Source organism: Alosa sapidissima, chromosome 15 (genome assembly GCF_018492685.1).
Source record: "Alosa sapidissima isolate fAloSap1 chromosome 15, fAloSap1.pri, whole genome shotgun sequence".
Taxonomy (NCBI): domain Eukaryota; kingdom Metazoa; phylum Chordata; class Actinopteri; order Clupeiformes; family Clupeidae; genus Alosa; species Alosa sapidissima.
In genome coordinates, this window is record NC_055971.1 from 4121608 (window position 1) to 4145489 (window position 23882).

The 23882-nt window shown below is 41.3% G+C and overlaps 1 protein-coding gene across 2 annotated transcripts; it reads right to left on the reverse strand.

The window, feature by feature from the left end:
* Window positions 1-328: 328 nt before the first annotated feature.
* On the reverse strand, window positions 329-23631 carry ppp1r13l (protein phosphatase 1, regulatory subunit 13 like). 2 transcript variants are annotated; one of them, XM_042063879.1, is made up of 13 exons: window positions 23478-23631; window positions 12289-12363; window positions 11989-12098; window positions 11288-11840; window positions 11038-11130; window positions 10694-10776; window positions 5711-6011; window positions 4980-5467; window positions 4479-4610; window positions 4223-4356; window positions 2752-2918; window positions 2159-2352; window positions 329-1908 (listed from the first exon to the last, which is right to left on the reverse strand). In XM_042063879.1, the coding sequence occupies exons 2-13, from the start codon at window positions 12323-12325 to the stop codon at window positions 1873-1875; spliced, it is 2328 nt and encodes a 775-aa protein (XP_041919813.1). In that variant the 5' UTR covers window positions 12326-12363; window positions 23478-23631; the 3' UTR covers window positions 329-1872. The 2 variants fall into 2 exon arrangements, with proteins under 2 accessions (XP_041919813.1, XP_041919812.1); XM_042063878.1 differs by having other exon boundaries at window positions 11288-11843; window positions 23478-23630.
* Window positions 23632-23882: the final 251 nt, after the last annotated feature.

A 23882-nucleotide genomic window follows, 5' to 3' on the forward strand; every position in this document is an offset into this window, starting at 1 on the left:
CCAGCAAGGAACCTTGTGTTTGATGAGAACATCACCACCCTTTCAGGACTACCTCTATGCCCATTAGGCCCATTAAGTGTGAAATGGGATACACTCGTGCACTGCATACATTAACTGTATGAGCATCAATGTATGCACAGCAGGGCCCATGTTTGCCTCATTACTTCCACCTTCTGGTGAATCTGCTAATAACACCTTTGTAATCTGAAAAGTATTCTTATTTGGGAGATTAAATTTAATTTTAGGCTACATATTTGTAGTAGACTCAACAGAGTAGACTTAACTGACACATCATATAACATCACATTAAACACTTCACGATTAAGACTCCATATTACAGATATTTATTTATCACCTTGTTCCTGTAATAATACTTAATGGTTACACACCCAAATATACATTTAATGAGAACCAATATATTTCAACAATATATTTCAATTTTAGACAAAACATTTACTACTACTCTGTAGCAGAATATCTTGTTTTAATGTTTTGTAGAATGGTTTGCAGAAGTCAGTGTTAAATGTGATGCTTGTCTGTAAGTACAATGTCTATAGCATATACTTTTCTCCATCTACTAGCTATGTCAAATGTATACAGAGCACAGCCTACAGAGACAATAAGAGAGCACTGCAGCAAGTTTAAACTGCACTATCCCTTCGCCATATTGACTCAGCTAGGCTGCAAAGGGCCTCCCTGGCCTTCCTCTTCTTCTCTTCAGATGCCAGTTGCATGTTTTAATCCAATGACTAACACGTCTCTCGTCTCTCCCCTTTAGTAGGACCACTGCAGCAACAGTGACTGTGCTAGTACTGTCCTCCACCTGGCAATTCCACAGGCAACCCACTAGCCGACATTCTTTTCTGCGGTTCAACTAAAGATGTCTTCCTGTCTTGCTGGTACCTGTACGCTTGCTTTATGAGATTAAAGGAGAATTCCAGCAATTTTTCGAGCTTGAGTTGCTGCAGCCAACCACTCTCCTTTAAGGCCTTGGGCACATTACAGCGTGCACGGAATGTGCCTTCACTGTCTGATTAACTACGTACAATTCATCTAGATAGCATCAAAAATACATAAAGGACACAGATCTCATACTAGGAGCTAAGCGCAATCAACGTATGACTCTGAGAGAGATCCATGTCAAATATTTGCAGTGAATAAACACCATCACTCCACTTGTGCAACATACAACACACTATACAAACCAAAATAAAAACACAGTTAATATGATCAAAAAAAGTCCAAGATGATAACTGACAGAGTTCATAAATGGGCTGAATTTCCAGGACAATAACCAAGCACCACAATACAGAGACATCAATGGACAAGACTGCAGTAGTTTTGAATCCAGGATTGCGAAACACAGACCGAGTAACAGATAAACACTGCTAGTGGGAGGGCACTGTGCTAAGCTGCTTTCCTGTGAACTTTACTTCTTGATGATGCCTCCAGCAGCTGAGCTTGTCTAACATGTTATGACCTGTTGTACACACATCTGAATGAATGGAAGTGAGAATGAATAATTGCCTTCTCATAACATTTGAACCATGGCAAAACTAAGAATATGTTCCTATTATATTTGAACCATGACAAAACCTGGCTTCACCATGACAATGCTAGCACATTAGCTAATAAAAACAGATTACAAGATCAAGTGCTTAAGAGGTAAATGATTTTTGCATGGCAAGGAGGCATGATGGAAAAATCTAAACAACTAAAATGTATAATGGAATACACCTTACATACAACTACAGTCATTGGACGTTTGTATCAGTCAATATTAATTTCCATTCATGCATGTCTGGTTCGTCTCAGTAAAATTGGCTTGTCCATAAAAGCAAACAGTCCAAGAAGTGAAGGGAGTGCTGTAATCTAGCACAGACTCTTCGGCCTGACCTTTGGGAAAAGCTGAGGGACAGAAAAAGAGAAATAAAGTTCAAACACAGGATAAACAACTGTTTGAAGCAGTAAAGACTTTCCACGTTTCAGAAATATTTTTAGATAATCACTTGTCTGACACAATGGAGCAAAGGAACTTTCCCATGGACTGCAGCCATGCCTTTGAAAAGCTGCTAAACTGGTGCTTAGTCAGAGGCACAGCCTAAGAAAGGGACCGTTCAGACTCACTGATTTGTTATCTGCGGTGTTCCACCCTTACCCCAAAATAGTTGTTGGGCACAAAGCCCTCCCTGCCACAGAGTGAGGCCCACCACCAGTCCACCCCCTCGGGCTTCTGGAGGATGGTCACCATGTCTCCCTCTCTGAAGCTCAGCTCGTCGGGGGCCTGAGACGAGTAGCCCCACAGGGCATAGAGCACACCGCTGTTCTCCACACCCATAGCGTCCTCCACGCCTGAGGCGAGTCAGGCACACACGCACACACACACACACACGCACGCACACACAGCCACCGAGACAAACAGAGACACACACACATACCAGACAGCTGTGAAAGCGTGAAAGTAGGACAATTCTAAATACTAGAATAGCTATAACATATATGTTTGTTTTACTGGTAATACTTCGTAAAATGCATTTAATTTTTTAGGACCAGTAAAACTAGATAGAACTAGGACTACTTTTGTCTTGTATACAGCTGTATACAAATACACATCAAAAGGGCTAAATTGTCACTCCATAACACCACACTCACTTACATTTGGCTAAACCACCAAATTCCACCCACACAAAGAATAAGCTCTCAGGCTATGAAGCATGTTTTCTACATGTAGTGTGGTATGTGGCAGCTCACCTCTGAGAAAGGTCTCACACTCCTCATAACCAGGGGCGTAGGGGTCACACTTCTGAGCAGCAGTCGCCCAGTCACTCTCCGTCACAGCCATCACAGCTGCTCCACTCCGTACCAGGTACTCACACAAAGTCTTATCATTACAGGAGGCAGCACAGTGCAGTGGGGTCCTGCCAGGACACACACACACACACACACACACACACACAGCACAGGTCTCACACATTAGGGCCATGTAGAATAAAACAAATGCACACCACAGAAATCTCCTGTAGCATTCTGATTAATAGCCTATGACTTCATCATCAAAGTGCTAAACGTTCCTTCCGTGTTTCCATTGTGTGCATTCAGATACCTGTAGGCAAGTATTGTTACATTGTTTTTGTTACATATTTGCGCTGAAATTACCAGTGGTATTTCATGTAGGCCTAAGGCCTGCTTGAATGCTACAATTTGAGGGCCAGATGTACTTTGCACCCACTTCAGGCGTATTTGTTTTCACAACATGCGTGTAAAATCATTGCAAGGAACGTACAAAGAGGCCGCAATGATGTAAAAGCGCAAACTGCCTGTCGTGGTAGCTGAAAGTGGCAGATTGCGTTTGTCATCTCATGCATATGCATTCATGGGAGGATCCAGGGGAAAGTGGGAGTTTAGCATAAAAAGTTGGGAGGGGAAGAGTAAAGAGCACCTAATCATTTATTCCGTGGTATGTACAAAGACTGCTCCTGAAAGCGCACGTCTATTCTGCTCCTAAATACTTCCGTCTTGTAAAAGCAGGTGTTAATCCAAATTGCAGTTCAATACGTCAGTAAGAGAACCTTTCAAAGACAACAGAATCGCTATTTAGAGCACCAGTTTTTGTGGTGAAAGTATTTGTAGCCTACTACCAAAACCAACCTCAACTTTCGTTGGCCTTTCGAATGTCTTATTCACTTTCTCGTCATTCACTTAAAACTTTCCTACTTGCTAGATTTGACCAATCTTCCATAGCATACGTGCACAAGTAGTTTGAGTAGAACTACTGATCTTCATCATCTCCCTGCTTGTTTACATCTTATCATGTATGGTATTATTTCATGATCGCTAAACGTTTGATTCTTTTTAATGTTGTCATCAGTGAACTTCATTCAACTGCGCTTGTATGTAGGTGCTGCCATTCAGTTGTGGACGTTCGTAAATTGCGTTTATGGGCGGAGAAAGCCGCAGTTTACACTAAGGATTGAACGATTGATAAATACGATGGAAACTTGGGTCTGACAGCGTTCGCAATCTGCGGTGTGTCGACGCTGATAACGCTACATATTTTAAGTGCATGCATCATAAATACTGCACCCCTACCCCAGAGAGAGAGAGAGAGAGAGAGAGAGAGAGAGAGAGAGAGAGAGAGAGAGAGAGAGAGAGAGAGAGAGAGAGAGAGAGAGAGAGAGAGAGAGAGAGAGAGAGAGAGAGAGAGAGAGAGAGAGAGACTTACCAGCCATGGCTGTCAGGTGCACTAACATTAGCTCCAATCCGTACCAGGAAGTCAACTACTGAATAATGGCCTCCACAGATGGCATTATGTAGAGCAGTGATGCCCTCGTCATTTGATTGACTGGGGTTACTCATCTTCCCAAACACAAACAAAGACACACAGTCAATACAAATTGTCACATCTGAATAGGCCAACAATATCAGTTCAGTCTGATGTTTTAGATGTATGTGTGTGAGTGTGTGTGTGAGAGTGTTACCTCCTGCACTGCTCTCTGCACAGTGTCCAGCTCCCCCACCAGAGCCCCATCCAGCAGCAGCACCAGGGGGCTGAGGCGAGCGTGACGGCCGGAGCTCTTCTGGCTTCTCCGCCTCAAGATAGAGTTCAGACCCTGAGAGAGAGGGAGGGAGAGAGAGACTGTAAAGATAGAGTTCAGACCCTGAGAAAGACAGAGGGAGAGACTGTAAAGATAGAGTTCAGACCCTGAGAGAGAGGGATGGAGAGAGTGTGTAACAAAGCTGTACCACAGTCAACTTAGAGGTGACAGACAACGGGACAAATTTAACACTAGGGTTTGCTGTGACCTTGTCACTACAGCTGCTAAAGCGGTCACACTTTGCAACTTAAAGCCATTTGGATCCATCAACTAGTTATCTGTATTTTCCAGGTTTCCATAGCTGGAATTGCGGTCACAGTCTAGGGTAGGAAGGTGTGGAAATATTGTGCCAACAGAGCCCTAGAATATCAGGTGCCAAGTTACCTTTTGCTCATTGGTCCCTATGTTTGTAAGAGGGGAAGCTTTTGCTGTGGGAGATGGTGAGCCTTCCTCTCCATCTGAGGAGCTGCTGTAGTCACTGCCTGTTTCTCCCTTGCCACGGATGCCCTTCCTGTGGAACAGCTTGTTGATCATCTGCTTGTACTGGTTGGGCTGAATGACGAGGCTCTTCCTCAGAGGCTGGGACTGCTCCACTGAGCCACGGCGCTTCAGTGCCCTGGGGATCTCGGAGCGGATGCGCAGCACCTCCTCCAGGTTGGGCACTGGCTGGCTCTGTGGGGCCAGCACAGGCTGCAGGCGTGTGGGACTGAGGGGCCGAGAGGTCGGGACCTTCCTAGGCTCTTGTTCGCCCATCCCAGAAGTCTCCGGACCCTGTCCAGTGAAATGAACCGGACCCTCCTGCATGAACTGAGAGGCTCCCATCACAGGGTCCAGGTTTTCCACTTCAGAGTCCACCTCATATGGTTTCAACTCTATACAGAGACAGGAGGTGATGTCAGTTGTTAATAACTTAGACTTGTAAAGTAAACACTTATAAGTATGGAAGATGTCTGAATAAATTAAAGCGGAATTTGAGATCTTAATAAATCATTTTAACATCATAATTGTACCAGGCCCAAAGTCGTCCCTAAACACAACTTTACATTTAACGACTTTACGCTAGAAGGACCATGCATGTGTTACTGGCATCTACTTTTCTGCACTTGTGCCTCTACCTTCTCCATAGTAGTTTCGCTGCTGGTGCTCCAGGATAGTGTTTTGTGGCTGGAAGGCTTTGATGAAGAAGGCTGGATCCATCTCGGGCCCTGTGACTCTTGGGTAAGTGGTTTTGGCAGTAGCAAGAGGGTTTTGGAGCCTCATGATGACTGATAGAGGGATTGGCCGATGCTGCCGTGCTTTTAGTGTGGTGGGTGGAATGGAGATGCGCGATATGATTGGCTGGTCAGGGGTGGCGGATATGTGCAGGTTTCTTGGCAAAGAGCCCTGATGTGACGGCATGTGACGACTGCCAGTGTCCTAGAGAAAGAACAAGATGAGGAGAGCAGTTGAGGAGGACTGGACAGCAGCTTTGTTTAGTGTATTCATAGTCATCACATTACATACATTTCATCCGTTTTCCAACCAGTAAACACCCCATGTCTTTCTTTGGGAGTGTGGATTTCAGTGGGAGTTTGGAAAAAGATCCGACACCTTTGAATACACATTCTTTCAGTGTTTCGGTGTCTACTGATAGAAATGATACACCAATCCAAGCACTCATATCGGTATAGCATTTGTATAATTTTCAGCACTTTCCTGAATATTCTATTAAAGAAAATGCCTTTGTCTGTGTGTTTTCATCTAATGTGTGGCAGCTTTAGACACCTACTAAAATGGCAACAAATGTGAATTTGGGTGAATAAACTCATTAGCCTTCACTTTAGTGGAGTTATGCCTTATGCATAAAGCATATTACCGCTTATATCTTAATCCATTCCCTTCTCACAAATTGAATTTGCTTGTATAAGATTTTTTTTTAATCAGGATTTCTTATTCAAAAGATCAAAACGTATATTAACTGTGCTATTTTAAACTTGTTTTCAAATTGAAGGAAAAAAAAAAACAAGTCCACCCACATATGGACATCTTGGTGATGAGCAATGTTGGGCAAGTTACTGAAAATTAGTCATTAGTTACAGTTACTAGTTACTTCTTTTCAAAAGTAATTGAATTTTCTTACCAATTACTGTATATCAAAAGTAACTAGAAATGCAATTCCAAGGAATTACCAGTGCATGAAAATGCTAAAGTTGTGATGTAAAATATCATGTATAGTTAAAACAGATAATACAGAGATGGTTACTACGGTGATGCTAGGATAGACATGGTGGTTGCATAGCTTAATAAAAGTTGATAGTCTAAAAGTAGACTGTTTAAAAGCTGAATGTAGATAGTTTAAAAGTTGTTGATAGACAGTAGATAGTTTAAAAGTTGTTGATAGACAGCTAGTTTAATAGATAGTTTAAAAGTAGACCGTTTAAAAGTTGAAGGTAAATAGTTTAAAAGTTGTTGACAGACTGGAAGTTGAAGGAATGTTGATATTCAAATAGTTTAATGGCTGTGTATAGGTAGATATTTGACGATAACTGAAAGTTGGAATGGCTCTAATGTTTGCTAGCAGTTATGCTAAGATTTTTAACTATGCTAACCATGCTACTAAGCTAATGTTTTATAGCAGTGCTAGCAATGCTAACCTGCTAACCATGCTACTTAGCTAACATTTTCTAGCAGTTTAATGAATGTTGATATTCAAATAGTTTAATGGCTGTGTATAGGTAGATATTTGACGATAACTGAAAGTTGGAATGGCTCTAATGTTTGCTAGCAGTTATGCTAAGATTTGTAATTCTGTTAACCATGCTACTTAGCTAATGTTTTATAGTAGTGCTAGCAATGCTAACATGCTAACCATGCTACTTAGCTAACATTTTCTAGCAGTTTTGCTAAACATGCCAACTATGCTAGCAATGCTAACTATGTTAACCATGTGACTTAGTTAACCAAGCTTATCATTTTTAGTAGTTATGCTAACTAACATGCTAACTATGCTAACCATGTTACTTAGCTAACCTAGCTAATCATTTTTAGTAGTTTTGTTAAAAATGCTAACTAGCAGGCTAACATGCTAGCATGCCAACTATGCTAACCATATTACTTAGCTAATAATTTTTAGCAGTTATGCTAACTAACATGCTAGCATGTTAACTATGCTAACCATATTACTTAGCTAACCTAGCTAATCATTTTTAGTAGTTTTGTTAAAAATGTTAACAATGCTAACAATGCTAACATGCTAACTTTGCTAACCATGCTAACTAGCTACAGTGGGTAGGAGTCATAGTTGATGAAGTGTTGACAGTTGATGACAAGTTAAAAGTTGTTGATAGACAGCTAGTGAATGTATATAGTTTAAAAGTTTAAAAGTTGAATGTAGATAGTTTAAAAGTTGTTGATAGACAGCTAGTTTAATAGATAGATAGTTTAAAAGTAGACCGTTTAAAAGTTGAATGTAAAAAGTTCAGTAGTTTAATGGGTTACATTGTTTAACAGTGGATTATTGTAGTGAGGACTTTTATTTTGAAACAGTTTTGGACAGAGGAAACAGTTGAATAGGATGTGTAGTCTTAATTGACCCAGATTGTATGCTTAAAGCCTGAGGCTGCAGGTGGCCTGAACACCTGCCATAGGATTCTAATTGCTTAAAGGGGTGGTTCAGGATTTTGGACATAGGACCTCATTTCCAAGTAAGCAAGTGTGATATTTATCAGTGGAGACCGTTTTCAACACGTTTCATCCAGTCGTTCTAATTGCAGAGTTCGCAGGTGCTAGGCTAGCGCAAGTCAACGGTATGTGCTAGCCTGCCACTAAAAACAGTCTTACCTACTCCAAAGGACACTCGAGGCAAATTAGTAGTCTGGTGTTATAATTTATTTGCCTTGGGTGTACTTTGGAGTGGGTAAGACTGTTTTTAGTGGCAGGCTAGCACATACCGTTGACTTGCGCTAGCCTAGCACCTGCGAACTCTGCAATTAGAAGGACTGGATGAAACGTGTTGAAAACGGTCTCCACTGATAAAGATCACACTTGCTTACTTGGAAATGAGGTCCTATGTCCAAAATCCTGAACCACCCCTTTAACGGCCGTATTATGATGTCACAATCGGCAATGTTAAGTCTATGGGGATTTTTAAAAAGTTTTTCTTTAATAGTTTAAAAAGTATAAAAGTTTAAAAGTTGAAAAGACATAGCAGCTTGGTCCGTTTGAAGACCTATGTTACAAAGTTTGAATGAAGTTTCTAAGTTAAACTGTTCAAGAGAAATAGCGTACGGAAAAAGTGGTAAGCGGAAGAAGTTGTTGAAGTTGCCTAGGAAGAACAGTACAGTGCATTTTCATGCACTGCAATTAGTTACTAGAGAAAGTAACTTTTGAACTTAGATCAAAGCAGCAAATATACATCTGTAATCTTGTCAGCAGTAGTTCATTCAAGATCAACAGAGTAGTGCAAGTAACAAACTCATTTAAATTCAGTAATTGTAATTGCGTTACTTGATTTACAAAAATACTTTGTTACATGCTCATTACCACTAAAAGTAGTGGAATTACAGTAGCGCGTTACTCCCAACACTGGGTATGAGTCAGTTCCTTTCTATCAGGTATCAGAGTTGGTATCAGTGTAACCTGCGTTGTGTTGAACCTACGTGGTTCAGGCATGCACACGCCCAGACTTGAAACTGTGACTAGCAGCACCTCAGATCGGGAGTCGAGCATGCTGACAATTGAGCTAAAAGCCCAGGCTGCTAGCTTTCATGTAAATGTAAATCAGGTTTCTCGGCCAAGTATACTTGTGTATACAAGGAATTTGGTCTCTGCATTTATCCAATCCGTGAATTACTAAACACACAGTGAGGTGAAGCACACATTAACCCAGAGCAGTGAGCTGCCTTGCTACAGCAGCACTCGGGGAGCAGTGAGGGGTTAGGTGCCTTGCTCAAGGGCACTGCAGCCGTTCCTACTGGTAGGGGATCGAAAAGGCAAGCCTCCTGTTACAAGCCCGAAGCCCTAACCAGTAGGCCACGACTACCCAGTCACAGAGCCGGACAGTAACGGAGTACATTTACTTGAGTACAGTACTTGAGTACAATTTTGAGGGATCTGTACTTTACTTGAGTATCATTTTTGGGGAGTACTCATGACTTTACTCAAGTACATTTGAGAGGCAAATATTGTACTCTTTACTCCACTACATTTCTATCCATAACCGTGAGTACCCATTACTTAAAAAAAATCTCGGAAACCCTCAATTTGTTGTTTCCCTCTCAAACGTGATTGGATTGTGCAGGCGCCACTGATTGAGACAGCCTATCAGCAATCACCTTCAGCTTTCCGCCAAAGTCAACTCCATGGTCAGATTTAGATAAGAGACGAAGCCATAGACGAAACAATGGATGAAGACGCAGCAGGTCCATCCCAGGAACCTGAGGCCCCACCTCGCCAGACTATTTAAATTTTCTGAACAAGTTAATGATAGTTTTCACTTCAATTGTTTCAATTACAAAATAGTATTTTGTATTTGAAATTCGTATTTTAAATACATATATTAGAAATACTGCCCATCCCTGGCAACATGGTGAAAAGATGAAAATGACTTGATTCAATGCCTTTTACATTCTCCAAGGTATTAACATTAACATTTTTCATAACTCCATGTCGGACGTTTCTGTACATAAATGTGAGCACTGTGGTAGTAGTAATGCAATATTTAGAAAATGTAGGCTACTCTTGATACTCAAGTACTTTTAAAAGCAAGTACTTCAGTACTTTTACTTAAGTAGACATTTGACTGTTGCACTTTTACTTGTACTTGAGTAAAATTTAGCAAAGGGTATCTGTACTTTTACTCAAGTAATGAAGCTGTGTACTCTGTCTGCCTCTGCCCCGTCATGGCAGCACTGTTCTTGAGGTGTCGGGGAGTGAGGTTTACTAACGTTCCACACTCATAGCTATGCTAGCGGGCATCCGTTACATCAGGAGATAAAATATTGGCTCAGTGTTCTAGCACATACAAAATGGGAAATGGGACAAACCAAAAGGCCACAGTAGGTATAGTGGCTCGGTCACGGGGCAAACAAACAGACACAGATTGGAGCATGTTCACAAACCTTTCTGGAAGCAGGAGGAGGGCCATCCAGGTTGGACTCTGCCCAGTTTCGTTTGGGCAAAGATGGCCTCTGCCACTCAGTCTCTGGAATGTGAGAGTAAAATTATCATTAGCATTTTTTTTTCTTAACAGCAGATTGTTACAAAACTTTAGAGGGAGAAAGATGAGTAACACCGGCAAATGTTTACAATAAGGATAGATAGTGCAAGATCCTGTCAATACGTAGATTAGAGATAAAGTGGGCCTTTAGATAAGGCAACATACCGGTATTTTGTTAAACTGTAGGTCATGTTCAGGCAAGATTTGCGTACCTAGCTTGAAGTAATAGGACTTAACCAGACTTACTATCATAAGTGTGATGAGTTTTTTTCTCATATGAAACATCTAGGTCTGATTCATTCCAGTTGGTATGCAGTTTTGGTCTGTGAGCAGACTCCTCTGAAAAAAGAAAGAGAGGGCAATGTTCAATTTGTTGTTTTTACTAAGATAGGATGTTATCAACGTTATAGTTATCAACCAAAGATAACACAGACACAAGGAATTCACAGATTTAGGAAATTATCTTATCAAATGTTGACCATGAGTGTTTCCTTACCTGTTTGTCTGAATGGCATAAAGTTACGTGGCAGGGTGCTAGCAGCTGATTGGATAAAGGGCTGAGGGGAGGGGCTTCTGCGTGGTGATTGACGACCCGAATGTATGGGGTCCAAAGAAGGGGTGGGAAGCCGAGTCATACCGGAAAATGGATCAAATGTTGGAGTTCCAGGATTTGAAGCAGGACTATAGCTGAGAGACCCATGAGGGCTGCGGTCAGCACGCCTATGAGTACGGGGTGATTGATTTGGAGGGGTTAGCTGACCATAGGCATAGTTGGAGGACGGCTGATCCCGATGACGCCTCTGAGTACTGGGAGATTGGTTGGGGCTCAGCTGAGTCCGCCAAACCGGTGCAAGTTCCGTCGGGGTCAACCGGTTTGAAATAATCGAGTCTCCAGACCCTGGCCCGGGTCTGTAGGTGCTAACATTGGGCGTATAGGCCAAGGAACTTGCCGTGCTGCTGCTGCTCCTTCCTGACTCCTGCTGGTCAAAAGAGGGAGGCGTGGGGCTGCTGCTGGTGACATGGATCCTCAGGCTCTGCTCACTGGACAGCTGCTAAAGAAATAACAAACAGCACAGCAAGTTTAAATATCAGTAGTCACTGTTTGAGAGGCGCACAGAGGAAAATCGTTACATGCCAACTGATTTACAAGGACTTTTAAAAGGAGGTTTTGCATGGATATAGAATGTAATGTGATACCTGAGGAGCGTTTATACTGGGGGAACACTCCTTCAGCAGGGAATCAAATTCACGAGATAATTCATCAGCAGTGGCCATTGATGCATTCAATTCTTCATTCATAGACTGGACTATAAACACACAGGCATTTCACAGATTACCACAATTGGCCATCAAATAAGCAATGTCAGTGTTGTTAAGGTTAATGTCTTAAATAAATGCACAGAAAGATAAATTAGTGAATAAATCTTGAATATGCACATACATACTAAAACAGCACTAGATACTGAACTATGGTAAGATATGTAGTCAAGCACTCACACATCATACTGCTGCCATAGCTGGCCTGTGACGCCATGACTGTTGATAGTGACAGCGGATCTCTGGTTCTCACACCTTTAGACAGAAAGAGGACAGACATCAATTATCCTGCTCAGACTAGACCCAGTGTGCAGTCAAGCCACTAGCCTCTCACAACCAGTGGTGGGTAGAATACTGAAAAGAATGTACTCAAGTAAAAGTAAAAAGTATGTTGTTAATAAAGTACTCAAGTTACTTTCCTTTTCCCACAAGGCTCCTCCCACTATCTACCCCTCACTCCACCCCATCTCAGAGATGACAAGTCGTTTGCGATCAAGTTAATTTCATTTATCTCTAACATGATGTGCAAATGCTTTACAAATGCTGATCTGAGAACATTGTCAACAAGTTTTTCTTAATTAGATGTTGATGGTCTCACAGGCATCTCTGTATCGGACTTTACTTCCCTGCTCAAGAGCAGATAAACACAGCAGAATTTCCCATTGCAATGACCAAATGTGGTCATTTTTGGGCAGGTATTACGTATCAGGGATATCTGAACATGTCAAACTTTATCTTATCTTATTTTTTTTTTGGACAAATATCTTTATTAACTTTTTTAGTTACTACAAAAGACATACAAAACATAAAATAGAACAAAGAGGCACATCCATTATTACTCTAAAAGCACACAATATTACAAATTGGAAAAGAAACATGTCTTTTCATCTGCAATGACTCCTATAAATTTGGCGCAAGTGGCATTTCTGTACGTCGGGTTTACGTTCAAACTATTTTTCTGGTGAATAATTATTTTGGACTGAACTTGGCGAAGGGAAGTTTCACTAGGCCTATCGTAGGCAACGATAAACTTGATCATCATCTCGGGCTCGTCTGATCGTCTCACAGGCATCTCTGTATCGGACTTTACTTCCAAATATGGCCAAATATGTGTCTGTTATTAAACCAAAAGGTAGAGTTTCAATGCGGACACTTTTTCCTCTCTCGAATAGCTGGTCGCACCGGTGTGACCTCCGATTTTTTTTAGTCGCACTTTTGAAAAATTAGGTCGCATATGCGACCAAATTGGTCGCACTCTGGAGCCCTGGCTTAAGGGAATTTTAGATGTTGTGACTTCCTCCATCATCACCCATTGTAGTGCTATTTTAGGCCCAAACCAATATGAGGCTGCTCTTAATTGTGCGGCCCAATAGTATCCCTGGAGGAAAGGCAGTCCTAATCCTCCTCTGTCATATGGTAAGTATAGTAAAGTAAGGCGAAGTCTGGAGCGTCTACTGTTCCAAATGAAATTAAATCATTTCATTCTGGTGAAAAAATCAGAAGAAGGGGAAAGTGGAATAGTTTAAAAGAGGTAAAGTATAATATTAAGTCGTCCAATCATGGATAATGGCAATGATTTCCATCTGTTAATAGATTCTACTACAGAGTTCATCACAGGGTTGTAATTAGTAACCTGACCCTAGCCAGATGAATTTCGCTCCGCCTAGCTCCACTCATCCATCTGGAACCGATCCATTGAAGTGTTGCTTCAGAAGGCTGGGCCTAATCAAAAAATGCTTGCATATGATTGAATAAGCCACTTGTCCGTCATCTATTGACGTGCTACTTCAACCACTCACATCGAAGCCAACCCGTGACGCCAATAACAGTCCCACAGTCGCTTCTACGCCATGTCAATCTATGAAACTCCCGCCCTGCGTCCTGATTGGCTGAACCATAAAGTCGGTTGCAGAAATCACTCTCAATGGAAGAGGTCCCAGATGGATGTGAGTGAAGCTAGGCGGAGCTAAGCGGGACTAAATTCATCTGGCTAGGGTCAGGTTATGTAATTAGCTGGTACCATAGCATCTATTGTAGGTGTAATTTTAACTCCAAGATATGTAAAACTATCCAAAACATTCCTAAAAGGTGTATATAGTGGTGGGGCTAGTCTTTTAGAATTTTTCAGGAACATGATGCTAGATTTAGCTGCATTAGTTTTATATCCTGAAAAGCTTCCAAATATTCCTATTACTTTTAATAAGGCAGGAATAGATCTTTTAAGATCAGTCAAAAAGAGAACCACATCATCAGCATATAATCCTATCTTATTCTCAATATTAGTTATTTTGATGTCAGCTATCTCATTATTATTTCTGATTGCAATAGCTAAGGTCTCAATGGCCAATACAAAAAGGAGAGAGAACAGGGAGCAGCCCTGTCTTGTGCCTCTATGTAGAGAAAATTGCCCTGATACCATATAATTAGTCAAAAGTGAAGCCCTAGAGTCATGATACAGGACCTTTACCCATCTAAGGAAGTAGCTGCCTATCCCAAAGCGGTTAAGCACGTCAAAACAGGTATGGGTGTTCAACCCGGTCAAAGGCCTTTTCTGCATCAAGTCCTATTACAGCCATGTCAGACGCCTCATTCTTAGCATGTATAATATTCAGCAATCTACGAACATTGTGGAATCCCCGTCTTCCCTTTATAAAACCATTTTGATCTGGAGCAATATGACAGATGTTTATCCAACCTTCAGGCCAGAACTTTTGCTATTATTTTGGCATCATTGTTGATCAAGGAGATAGGGCGGTATGATTCACACTTTGTAGAGAGTTTTCCTGGCTTCAAAATTAAAGTTATAAGTGCATTCCTAAGTGATAAGGGCAGCTCACCCCTCTGTAATGATCCCTCACACATATTCAAAAAAGGTACAAGCAGCATACCCTTAAACTTTTTATAGATATCAATAGGGATACCATCAGGCCCTGGTGCTTTTCCTCTCTTCATACCATCAATAGCCTCTGATAGTTCACTCAATGAAATTGGGGAGTTAAATTCTTTCTTGGCATTATTCCCCAGTACAGGTATTTCAATTCCATCTAGGAAATCATGAAGTGAATGAGAAACTGTAAAATCTTCCGATGTGTACAACTTTGAATAAAACAACTGGAAGGTACTATTAATAACTTGTAGATTAGTGATTTTTGTTCCTGCCTTGACTCAAGTTCTAAAACAGCTCTTTCATTTTGCTCTGCTTTTATACGCCAAGCCAATAGTTTCCTAGCTTTTTCTCCTTGGTCATAGAATGTCTGTTTTAGTTTCATTAAACTGAATACTGCTTTATTTGTAAATAACTCATTATACTGTGCTCTAAGAATAGCAAGCTTCTGTTTGGTCTCATCTGTCTCTTGTATATCAATTTCTGTTTCAAGTTCTTTAATATCCCTTTCTAACTCTATTAGTTTAAGGTGTTGTTTACTTGAAATACTGCTTGTATAGCTGATCATTTGCCCTCGTATATAGGCTTTGAATGCCTCCCACCTTATAGATGCTGATGTTTGATCTGTATTGATTTTAAAATATACATCTATATTTGTTCCAAGAAATTCCAGAAACTCTTTATCCTGTAGCCATCGTGGGCTTAATCGCCACACTGAAGACCCCTTAGGAGCTGCCTTAACACTATAATTAAGAAAAATCAGAGCATGGTCTGATATGACAATACTTTTATATTCCAAATCGTTCACACTATCCATCAAGGATTTAGAAATAATAAAATAATCTATACGGGAGTATGAATTATACGTAGCTGAGTGACAAGAATATTCCCGTCTAGCCGGGTTATTATGCCTCCAAATATCACAAAGATTTAGCTCTCGCATATAGTGTTGAATTATTTAGCTCTCGCATATAGTGTTGAATTATTTTCCTGCTCTGCATGTGTGAAGTGTCTAATCCTAAGGATTTATCAAGAGTTGGATCAAGCGTACAATTACAATAGACCTCATGTATGCAAACTTGAGGGATGCATACAGTGCAAACCCCCTCCCCCCACTGGGAAAGTCAGACCACAACCTCATTCATCTCCAGCCAATGTACAAGCCCAAAGTACAGAGGCTACCAGTTCCCACACGCACCTTCAGGAAGTGGACACCCGAAGTGGATGAGGCTCTGAGAGACTGCTTCGAGTGTACTGACTGGAGTGTGTTACAGAATGGAGAGGACTTGGAGGAGGTCACACAGTGCACAACTGATTACCTGAACTTCTGCATGGACATTGTTGTTCCCACCAGAACTGTACGCTGCTTTCCCAACAACAAGCCTTGGATAACCAGCAATGTCAAGACCCTTCTCAACAGGAAAAAGATGGCGTTCAGAGAGGGGGACATGGCAGAGCTGAGGCGCGTGCAAGGGGAACTCAAATTCAAGCTGAAGGAAGCTAAGGAGGATTACAGAAAGAAGGTGGAACAGAAGCTGCAGGAAAACAACTTGAAGGAGACATGGGACTGCATGAAGGTTATCACTGGCCTGAAGAAGAACAGCAGCTCTGTGGAGGGGGACCTGGACAGGGCGAACCAGTTGAACCACTTCTACAACAGGTTTGACTGCCCTGCTCCAGCTCCAATGGCGGTGGTCTGTCCACCATCCCCCAGCCCCCACCCTCACACCCCCTCAATACCAGCGCAACACTCACCTCCATCATCACAGGCTATCGTACCCCCACCATCACTGGATTTTGCACCCCTCCCCCACATGGCGATCACGAACAATGAGGTGATAACGACCTCAGTCAACAGCCATCAGACACACAGATCCCAGATGCAGATTGGGAGACAAGATCTTGCAGATGGGTGTGGATGCTCACCTGGTAACCTGGATTACAGATTACCTGACCGAGCGACCACAGATCGTCAGACTGAAGAACTGTCTCTCTGACACTGTGATCTGCAGCACCGGAGCGCCACAGGGAACTGTGCTCTCTCCAGTCCTGTTCACCCTGTACACATCTGACTTCTGCTACAACACCGAGTCATGCCACATGCAGAAGTTTTCTGATGATACTGCAATTGTGGGGTGTATCAGGAACGGGCAGGAGGAGGAGTACAGGAGCCTGGTGGAGGACTTTGTGCAATGGTGCAAACTCAATCATCTTCAACTTAACACTTCAAAGACCAAGGAGATGGTGGTGGATTTCCGCAGGTCCCCCCCCCCCCATGCCACAGCCGAACTGTGGCCACACTTATACATTTTCTTAAATAGTTAAATATATAGATATATAGACTTTACTTTACTTTATTTCTGCATTGTTGCACTGTTGACTTACTCATTTGCACTATCACCATGACCACCATCACCATTGCACTATCACCATGACACTCATTCACACAGAGCACCTTACCATACCTTACTATGCACAGAGAATCACAGGCTCAGTCCCTGCCTCAGTCATTGCAAGCGCCTCTGATTTATTAATCACCACTATGTGGATATTGTTTTTAGAATTGATTTAGATTAAGTGTTAGTATAATTTGTATTTTTGTAATTTGTATTTTAGTATATTTTTATATATTGTATTAAGTGTTAGTATAATTTGTATTTTAGTATATTCTTTATCTTCTAATGTCCTTACTGCTTAGTTGTGTTTTTATATTATATACTTTAATTACTCTTTCTGCTGTTAGGGAATGTGTTTGTGTTGTATGTATGCTGCTGAGACCTTGAATTTCCCCTGGGGATCTATCTATCGATCTATCTATCTATCTATCTATCTATCTATCCATCTATTAAAATCTCCTGCCAGGCAGAGGCATCCATGTAATGTTGATAAAGTCAGAAATAAGCTATCAAAGAAATGTGTATCGTCATTATTAGGCCCATATATACATACCAGGTTAATATCTTGATCCAGTAAAGAGCCCTGAACAAAGACATATCTGCCAGCTGTGTCTTGTATGGTGTTATAGATTCTTAATGGAACTGAGGAGTGTATCAGTATAGCTACCCCTCTGAAATGGGACGAATATGAAGCAGATATGATTTGACCTGTTCTCTCTGAATTTCACTTCTAAATGAGTCCTGTGAGGGAGTGTGAAAAGGTCTCTTTAGGGATGGGAGGTGTGAGGTGGTGCAGAAACTCTGAGCAATAGTTCAGGCCAGACTTGGTCATCAGACACCACATGGTATCGTTGGGCACACGTTGAGTCAGCACTGAGGGAGACAATGATGTCATTCAACCGTCTACACCCAAATGTCTGAGAGACTTTGACTGAGCAATAAACTGTAGGCCTTGTAGGTGCTCATCACCTTTTAACAGACTCTCACTGTTTGCTAAACGGAATGAATAATCTGAAAGAAATGTAATGTCTAAGTGAACTCAAATCTGCTCATGCAGTTCAATGCTGGATCAGTTGTACTGACAAAGTAGTAAGCTTAGTATGCATATTGTTGTGGATTTTTAGGCAGTGCTATACGATTCATCAGTCCATCAATTCTTACTGTACCATAACTCTTTCTTTTTTCATTCAAATCAATAAAAGACCAACCTCAAAAATCAGGGTATGACTCATGATCATTCCAACCCTTTACTGTATTCACACTACCGTAAGCCTTAAAGCTTAAAATAGTCAGTTTTCCCTGATCTGAGGTGAATCAGAAGACACATTAGATTACAGCTATGTCAGTGCATGAATCAGATGTAGGAGGGGAAGGAGTGTACTAGGAGTGGGGCTTTGAGCTTGCACTGTGCCTGCATTCCACACCCCTCCCTACAGGGCAGTGCAGGCCTGTAGCTTATCTCTTAGCTAAGAGGAACGCCAACAGAACCTACTCTCACTGAGTCATAAAGGTCATTCAGCTATACCACACTAGCTCCAGATGTAATGCAAGTTGATCATAGTTATTTACTCCCTCTGTTGCGCAAGCGATTCATTCCATAAAACGACCTATAAATATATACAAATATATTAGTAGCTAGGAATATTTCTTTCAAATGAAGGGGGGTTTCGTTTTAGGCTTAATATATTTATTTTGGCTATAGTTATTGCTATAGTTTGGTATAGTCATTTAAATATCAGTTTGTCCATTGTGATGTTTTAAACAAAACTAGTACAAAATTCCTTGGCTTTAATGTGGAGACTTGTCTAATATTATTTTGTAAAGGTTTTGAAAGCCCATAAAATGTGTATTACAGAATAGTCTAGATTACTATATGTTCGTGAGCTTGTTACACAAAAAGGGCATTCTCAGCTAAATTCATCATGTTCAAATGTTTCTACAGAACAATAAACATCATAACATCATTCTACAGAAGGGCATTTAAACATCACTCTTGCTCTGCTCTAATCATTCATTGGCTCACTTCGGCTGATAATGGAAAACTGGATAATTCATTTGATGAGATGTGAGGCTGTAAGAGAGGGAGGCTAGCAGCCAGTGCATCACCAGTCAATGAAATTGTCCACTCAGGAGAGTGAGTATCCAACTTGACCACCAGTCCACCAATCACTAGAACCGGCCTATCTGTATGTCACTCACTACTTTAGATACATCGGTCACACCATATCAATCTAGTTTGCTGATAGCGAACTAACATGTCACAATCATATAACAGACAGAATGGAAAACCGTGTTACTTGGAAATACACTACAATTTTCAAGGCATAGGCTATACATTTATAATGACCGCTGCGCAGTGAAGCGGTGGTTATAGGTTTAGTCTGAGTTTTTTTTCTTCCGGATTTCCCCCACAGTAATTTTGTGTCTATGATTTCTGGGACACTGAAAGACCGGAGTGCACGAAACTTGGTGGGCATGTAGCCCCACAAGGATGACACGGAACCATTGTTTTTTTGTTTTGATCTGGACCCCCACAGGAATGCACACACAGACTCACACGCACACAGGCAAGCACACGCACACAGGCAAGCACACGCACACAGGCACGCACACACACACACGTACACGCGCGCATGCACAAACATACCCATACGCACACACGCATGTACGCACACACACAAACACACAAAAAACACACACCCACTCGCAAGCAAACACACAAACACATAAAACACACACACACATGCAGGCAAGCAGACAGATGCGCACACACACACACCATTACCCCCACACACACATTCACAAGCGAAAGCACACACACAGAAGCACACATATACACAAAAGCAAACGCACACACTCATTTACATACACAAACGTTGCAAGAGTAGGGGACGGAGTAGGAGATGGAGACAAATTGACAAGCATGATTTATTTTTGCGGAGAGAATGTGCAGGACTGAGTGGCAGTCATATTTTGTACTGCTTTGCGGTACATCATTCATGTTGTGTGTGATGTCTGTATGCTACTGAGACCTTGAATTTCCCCTTGGGGATCAATAACGTATCTATCTATCTATCTATCTATCTATCTATCTAGTTCCTTTAGCAGATGTTTTTATCCAAATCAACAAGGCATATCAATTAGAGATTTTGGGTGAAAAGGCAGAGCACTTCCTGATTAAAGTGCATTTCTTTTATGGAAGCATCTCGGATCGGGAGCTGAGCGTGCTAGCAATCAAGGTAAAAGCCCAGGCTCCTAGCTCTCTCATTAACACAACTCTTAAGGTGTCGGGAGGGAGGTTTACAAAAGGTCCATTATATACTGTACAGTTAGGTACCACTTGGCTACCGTTACAGCAGTAGGCATATTTTTAGGTGTCTTTTGATTGAAAGAAAAGAAAAACAAGAAAGAAATGGTGGTAAATACAACTTTGAGGGTCCTAACCATAAGACAGTCAGTTAATATCAGAGGACACTGCCACTGGAAGAGAACATTCCACCACTGTCTGTATTGCACTGAACAATGTTGGCGTCCTCTCGGCAACCTTTCATAATTTAGTTCAATCATGACCTTGTAGCCAAAATAATCATTGTTTCCTTTTCCATTGTTTCCCTTTGTAATGCTCCAGTCTTCTTTTGAGAGACTGTCTCCTCTAAGAGCTGTTCTTGAAATATCTGATGGCTCACACAACCATACTAAAACTAAGGCATGTCTCACACACACACACACACAGAACTGGACACACGCACTGAGGAATCTTAATAGTTTGGAGACAATAACATTCTTGTCATACACCTACAGTGTGCAGAATAATAGCAGTGTGTTTAAAAAAAATGAATAAAGCTCAAAATCCTTAGAATAGCTGTTAATTCCATAATACCAATGCATTGGGAACACTGCACAGTCAATTGAACAAGTTTGTGTTTTACCTTTACAGAAAGTGAAGAAAAAGGAATGATAGGCTGTTAAAAATAGCAGTGTTTGCATTTTTCTTTATAAACTCAAACATTTACTGTATAAACTGAAAAATGTCTCAAGACTTCGAATCACTGCACTAATATCTGGTTGCATTACCATTATTTCTGAGAACTGCTTCACATCTGTGTTGCATGGAGTCGACCAACTACTAATACAGGTATTCCAGCAGGACGATTGGACTACAGCATTTCTGGGTTTTGCCTCAGAAACAGCATTTTTGAGTTTTCTATAGGATTGAGGTCTGTGGATCGGGCTGACCACTCCACATCTTGTTAGGCTGGAACCAAGACTTTGCTCGTTTACTGGTGTGTTTTGAGTCATTGTCTTGTTGGAACACCCATTTCAAAGGCATTTCCTCTTCAGCTTAAGACAACATAACCTCTTCAAATATTTTGATGTATTGAAACTGATCTTTGATCTCTGGTGTGCAATAAATAGGTCCAACACCACAGTATGAGAAACATCCCCATAACATGAATTGTGCACCACCATGCTTTACTGTCTTCACATTGTACTGTGGCATGTTTTGTGCATGGGGGCCACAGACAGTTTGTCCAACGACCCACATGCACTGAATTCAAGCCACAGTACACTGAAGAACGTAAAGCATGGTGTTCCCAATGCATTGATATATGGAATTAACAGCTACTCTAAGGATTTTGATCTTTTTTAAAACACACTGCTATTATTCTGCACACAACTGTATGCATGCTAACCTTCTTAGCTGTAGGCCCCACACAACACATGCGAATGAATCACAGCCTACACAGTTTAACGCCTGATAAATCCCTTTTCATGAATAAACTCTGACACATTTAGTTATGACTTAATTCACTGAGCATCAAAGGACCCACTAGATATCTGTTCTGATCACCAGTCCTCCTCAACTTGAATATGAGGAATCTCGCAGCTCCCTCCAACATGACAATTTAGAACACAGGCATTCTCTGATCATCAGACTGTGCTTGGAAAATGAGCGCAACCACAAAACAATGATGTATATTGCTAGGAGGAAAGAATCTCTCTTTTTTTTTTATTTTTTAGATATGGTCAATCAACAACCTAGTTATAAAAACACACATATGATATGAGTATGAGATAAGACTATCCAAACCAGTTGAGCAGCTCATACATGATTATACCTTTCTCCTATAACCTGTATTGGAGTCTGCATTTCTCTCTCTCCACCATTTCATATTTGTAAGTCAGCAAACAACATATATCTATTGTTAGACTCAAATTAAGACCAAACTTGACTTGTCTGTCGGATGAATTGGGTATGTTAACGTTATCTTGAAGACTGACTGCCAGTTTTGGAACTAGGTCTACATGTGGGTAATAGCTTACAAAACAATTAGTTATCAGCTTTGTCACACATGAGCGGAAAACATAAATGTTCCGCTGACATGTATTTGAATTTAAAAAAACACCAACTTTGAGGTGGTTCTCAGATTTCGGTCTCCTCAAATGCTTTGACCTAAGCTTTCAGTCCATTCCTTTAGTTTGCTGCGCACTAGGCCTGCGATGTGGGAAACGCGTGTCTTTATCAGTGCAGAATATTATCTTTTGAAGTTAAACAAAAAGTTATCGCGTTAGCCTACGGACACGTATTTGGAGTAGCCTCGGCTTAATCTTGAAATATGTTAAACGCTTTTGTTAGAGGTTACGATACCATATTTTTTATATCGTCTATCCTTCCCGGACCACCCCCCCATTTCATAACTTTCTCGCAAAAGCCATCCGAGACAGAAATCCAGATTCTTCTCGATTTTAGGCTTTCAGGCGCAGTGGAAAAAAAAAATGGTAGGCTAACTTTTCTTTAAAATTGGCAGGCAGCGTAGCTGCTAACCAATGTCCGGACTGCTCGAACACAAAGTGCACTTTTTGGTGGGGAAAGCAAGAAAGCATCTGATTTTCATTATCCCACACTCTATCAAAAACTCCTCTTTCAAAACTTTGTAAAGGCAAACTAGTCTGCGCCAAGATAGTCCCATAGGCTATCGAACAACTTCGAAATAGACATTATATTTGCTGATGCCTACTAGTTCTTTGTGGACTATTCGGTTAAGTGTCGGTCCATAACTAGCTTGACCTTAAGTCACTTCTCTTACCTTCAGAAATCGTCCGTCACTAAACCTAATCCCAATATATTTTGGCTACTGTGATGTTCAGGAGTCAGGAGCCAGAAAGTCAGCCGTCACTTCAGAATGTAAAACGACAAAACTCACTGCCATCCACTCACTGGGACGACAAGTTACGACTTGCTTTGATATGTGGCCCAGCCCACATTATTCTCACTGCTGAAATTTGAGCCAGGTGTTGGCACAGCTGGCTCAGGTGAGCGCCGCCCCTCGCCCTTGCCTATGTAGCATGTGCTGCTCACTGTTCTCCATTACGCAAGTATCAAGTTTCATTGAAAGAACTGAGATTCACTGCTTGCATAAAAAAAGTAACAAGACATGCCATGTTGAAATGTGCAGGTTAGTTTATTACCTAAGCATGAGACAGAAATGTAG

Excerpts from the sequence above, each read along its gene's own strand:
- ppp1r13l (XM_042063878.1), bottom strand. The coding sequence starts at position 12,325 with ATGGCGTCACAGGCCAGCTATGGCAGCAGTATGATGT. Across the intron at positions 10,777-11,037 it reads AACTCATCACACTTATGATA|AGACTGAGTGGCAGAGGCCA; the intron begins GTAAGTCTGGTT and ends CTCACATTCCAG. Across the intron at positions 1,909-2,158 it reads TGCCCAACAACTATTTTGGG|CTTTTCCCAAAGGTCAGGCC; the intron begins GTAAGGGTGGAA and ends TCTGTCCCTCAG.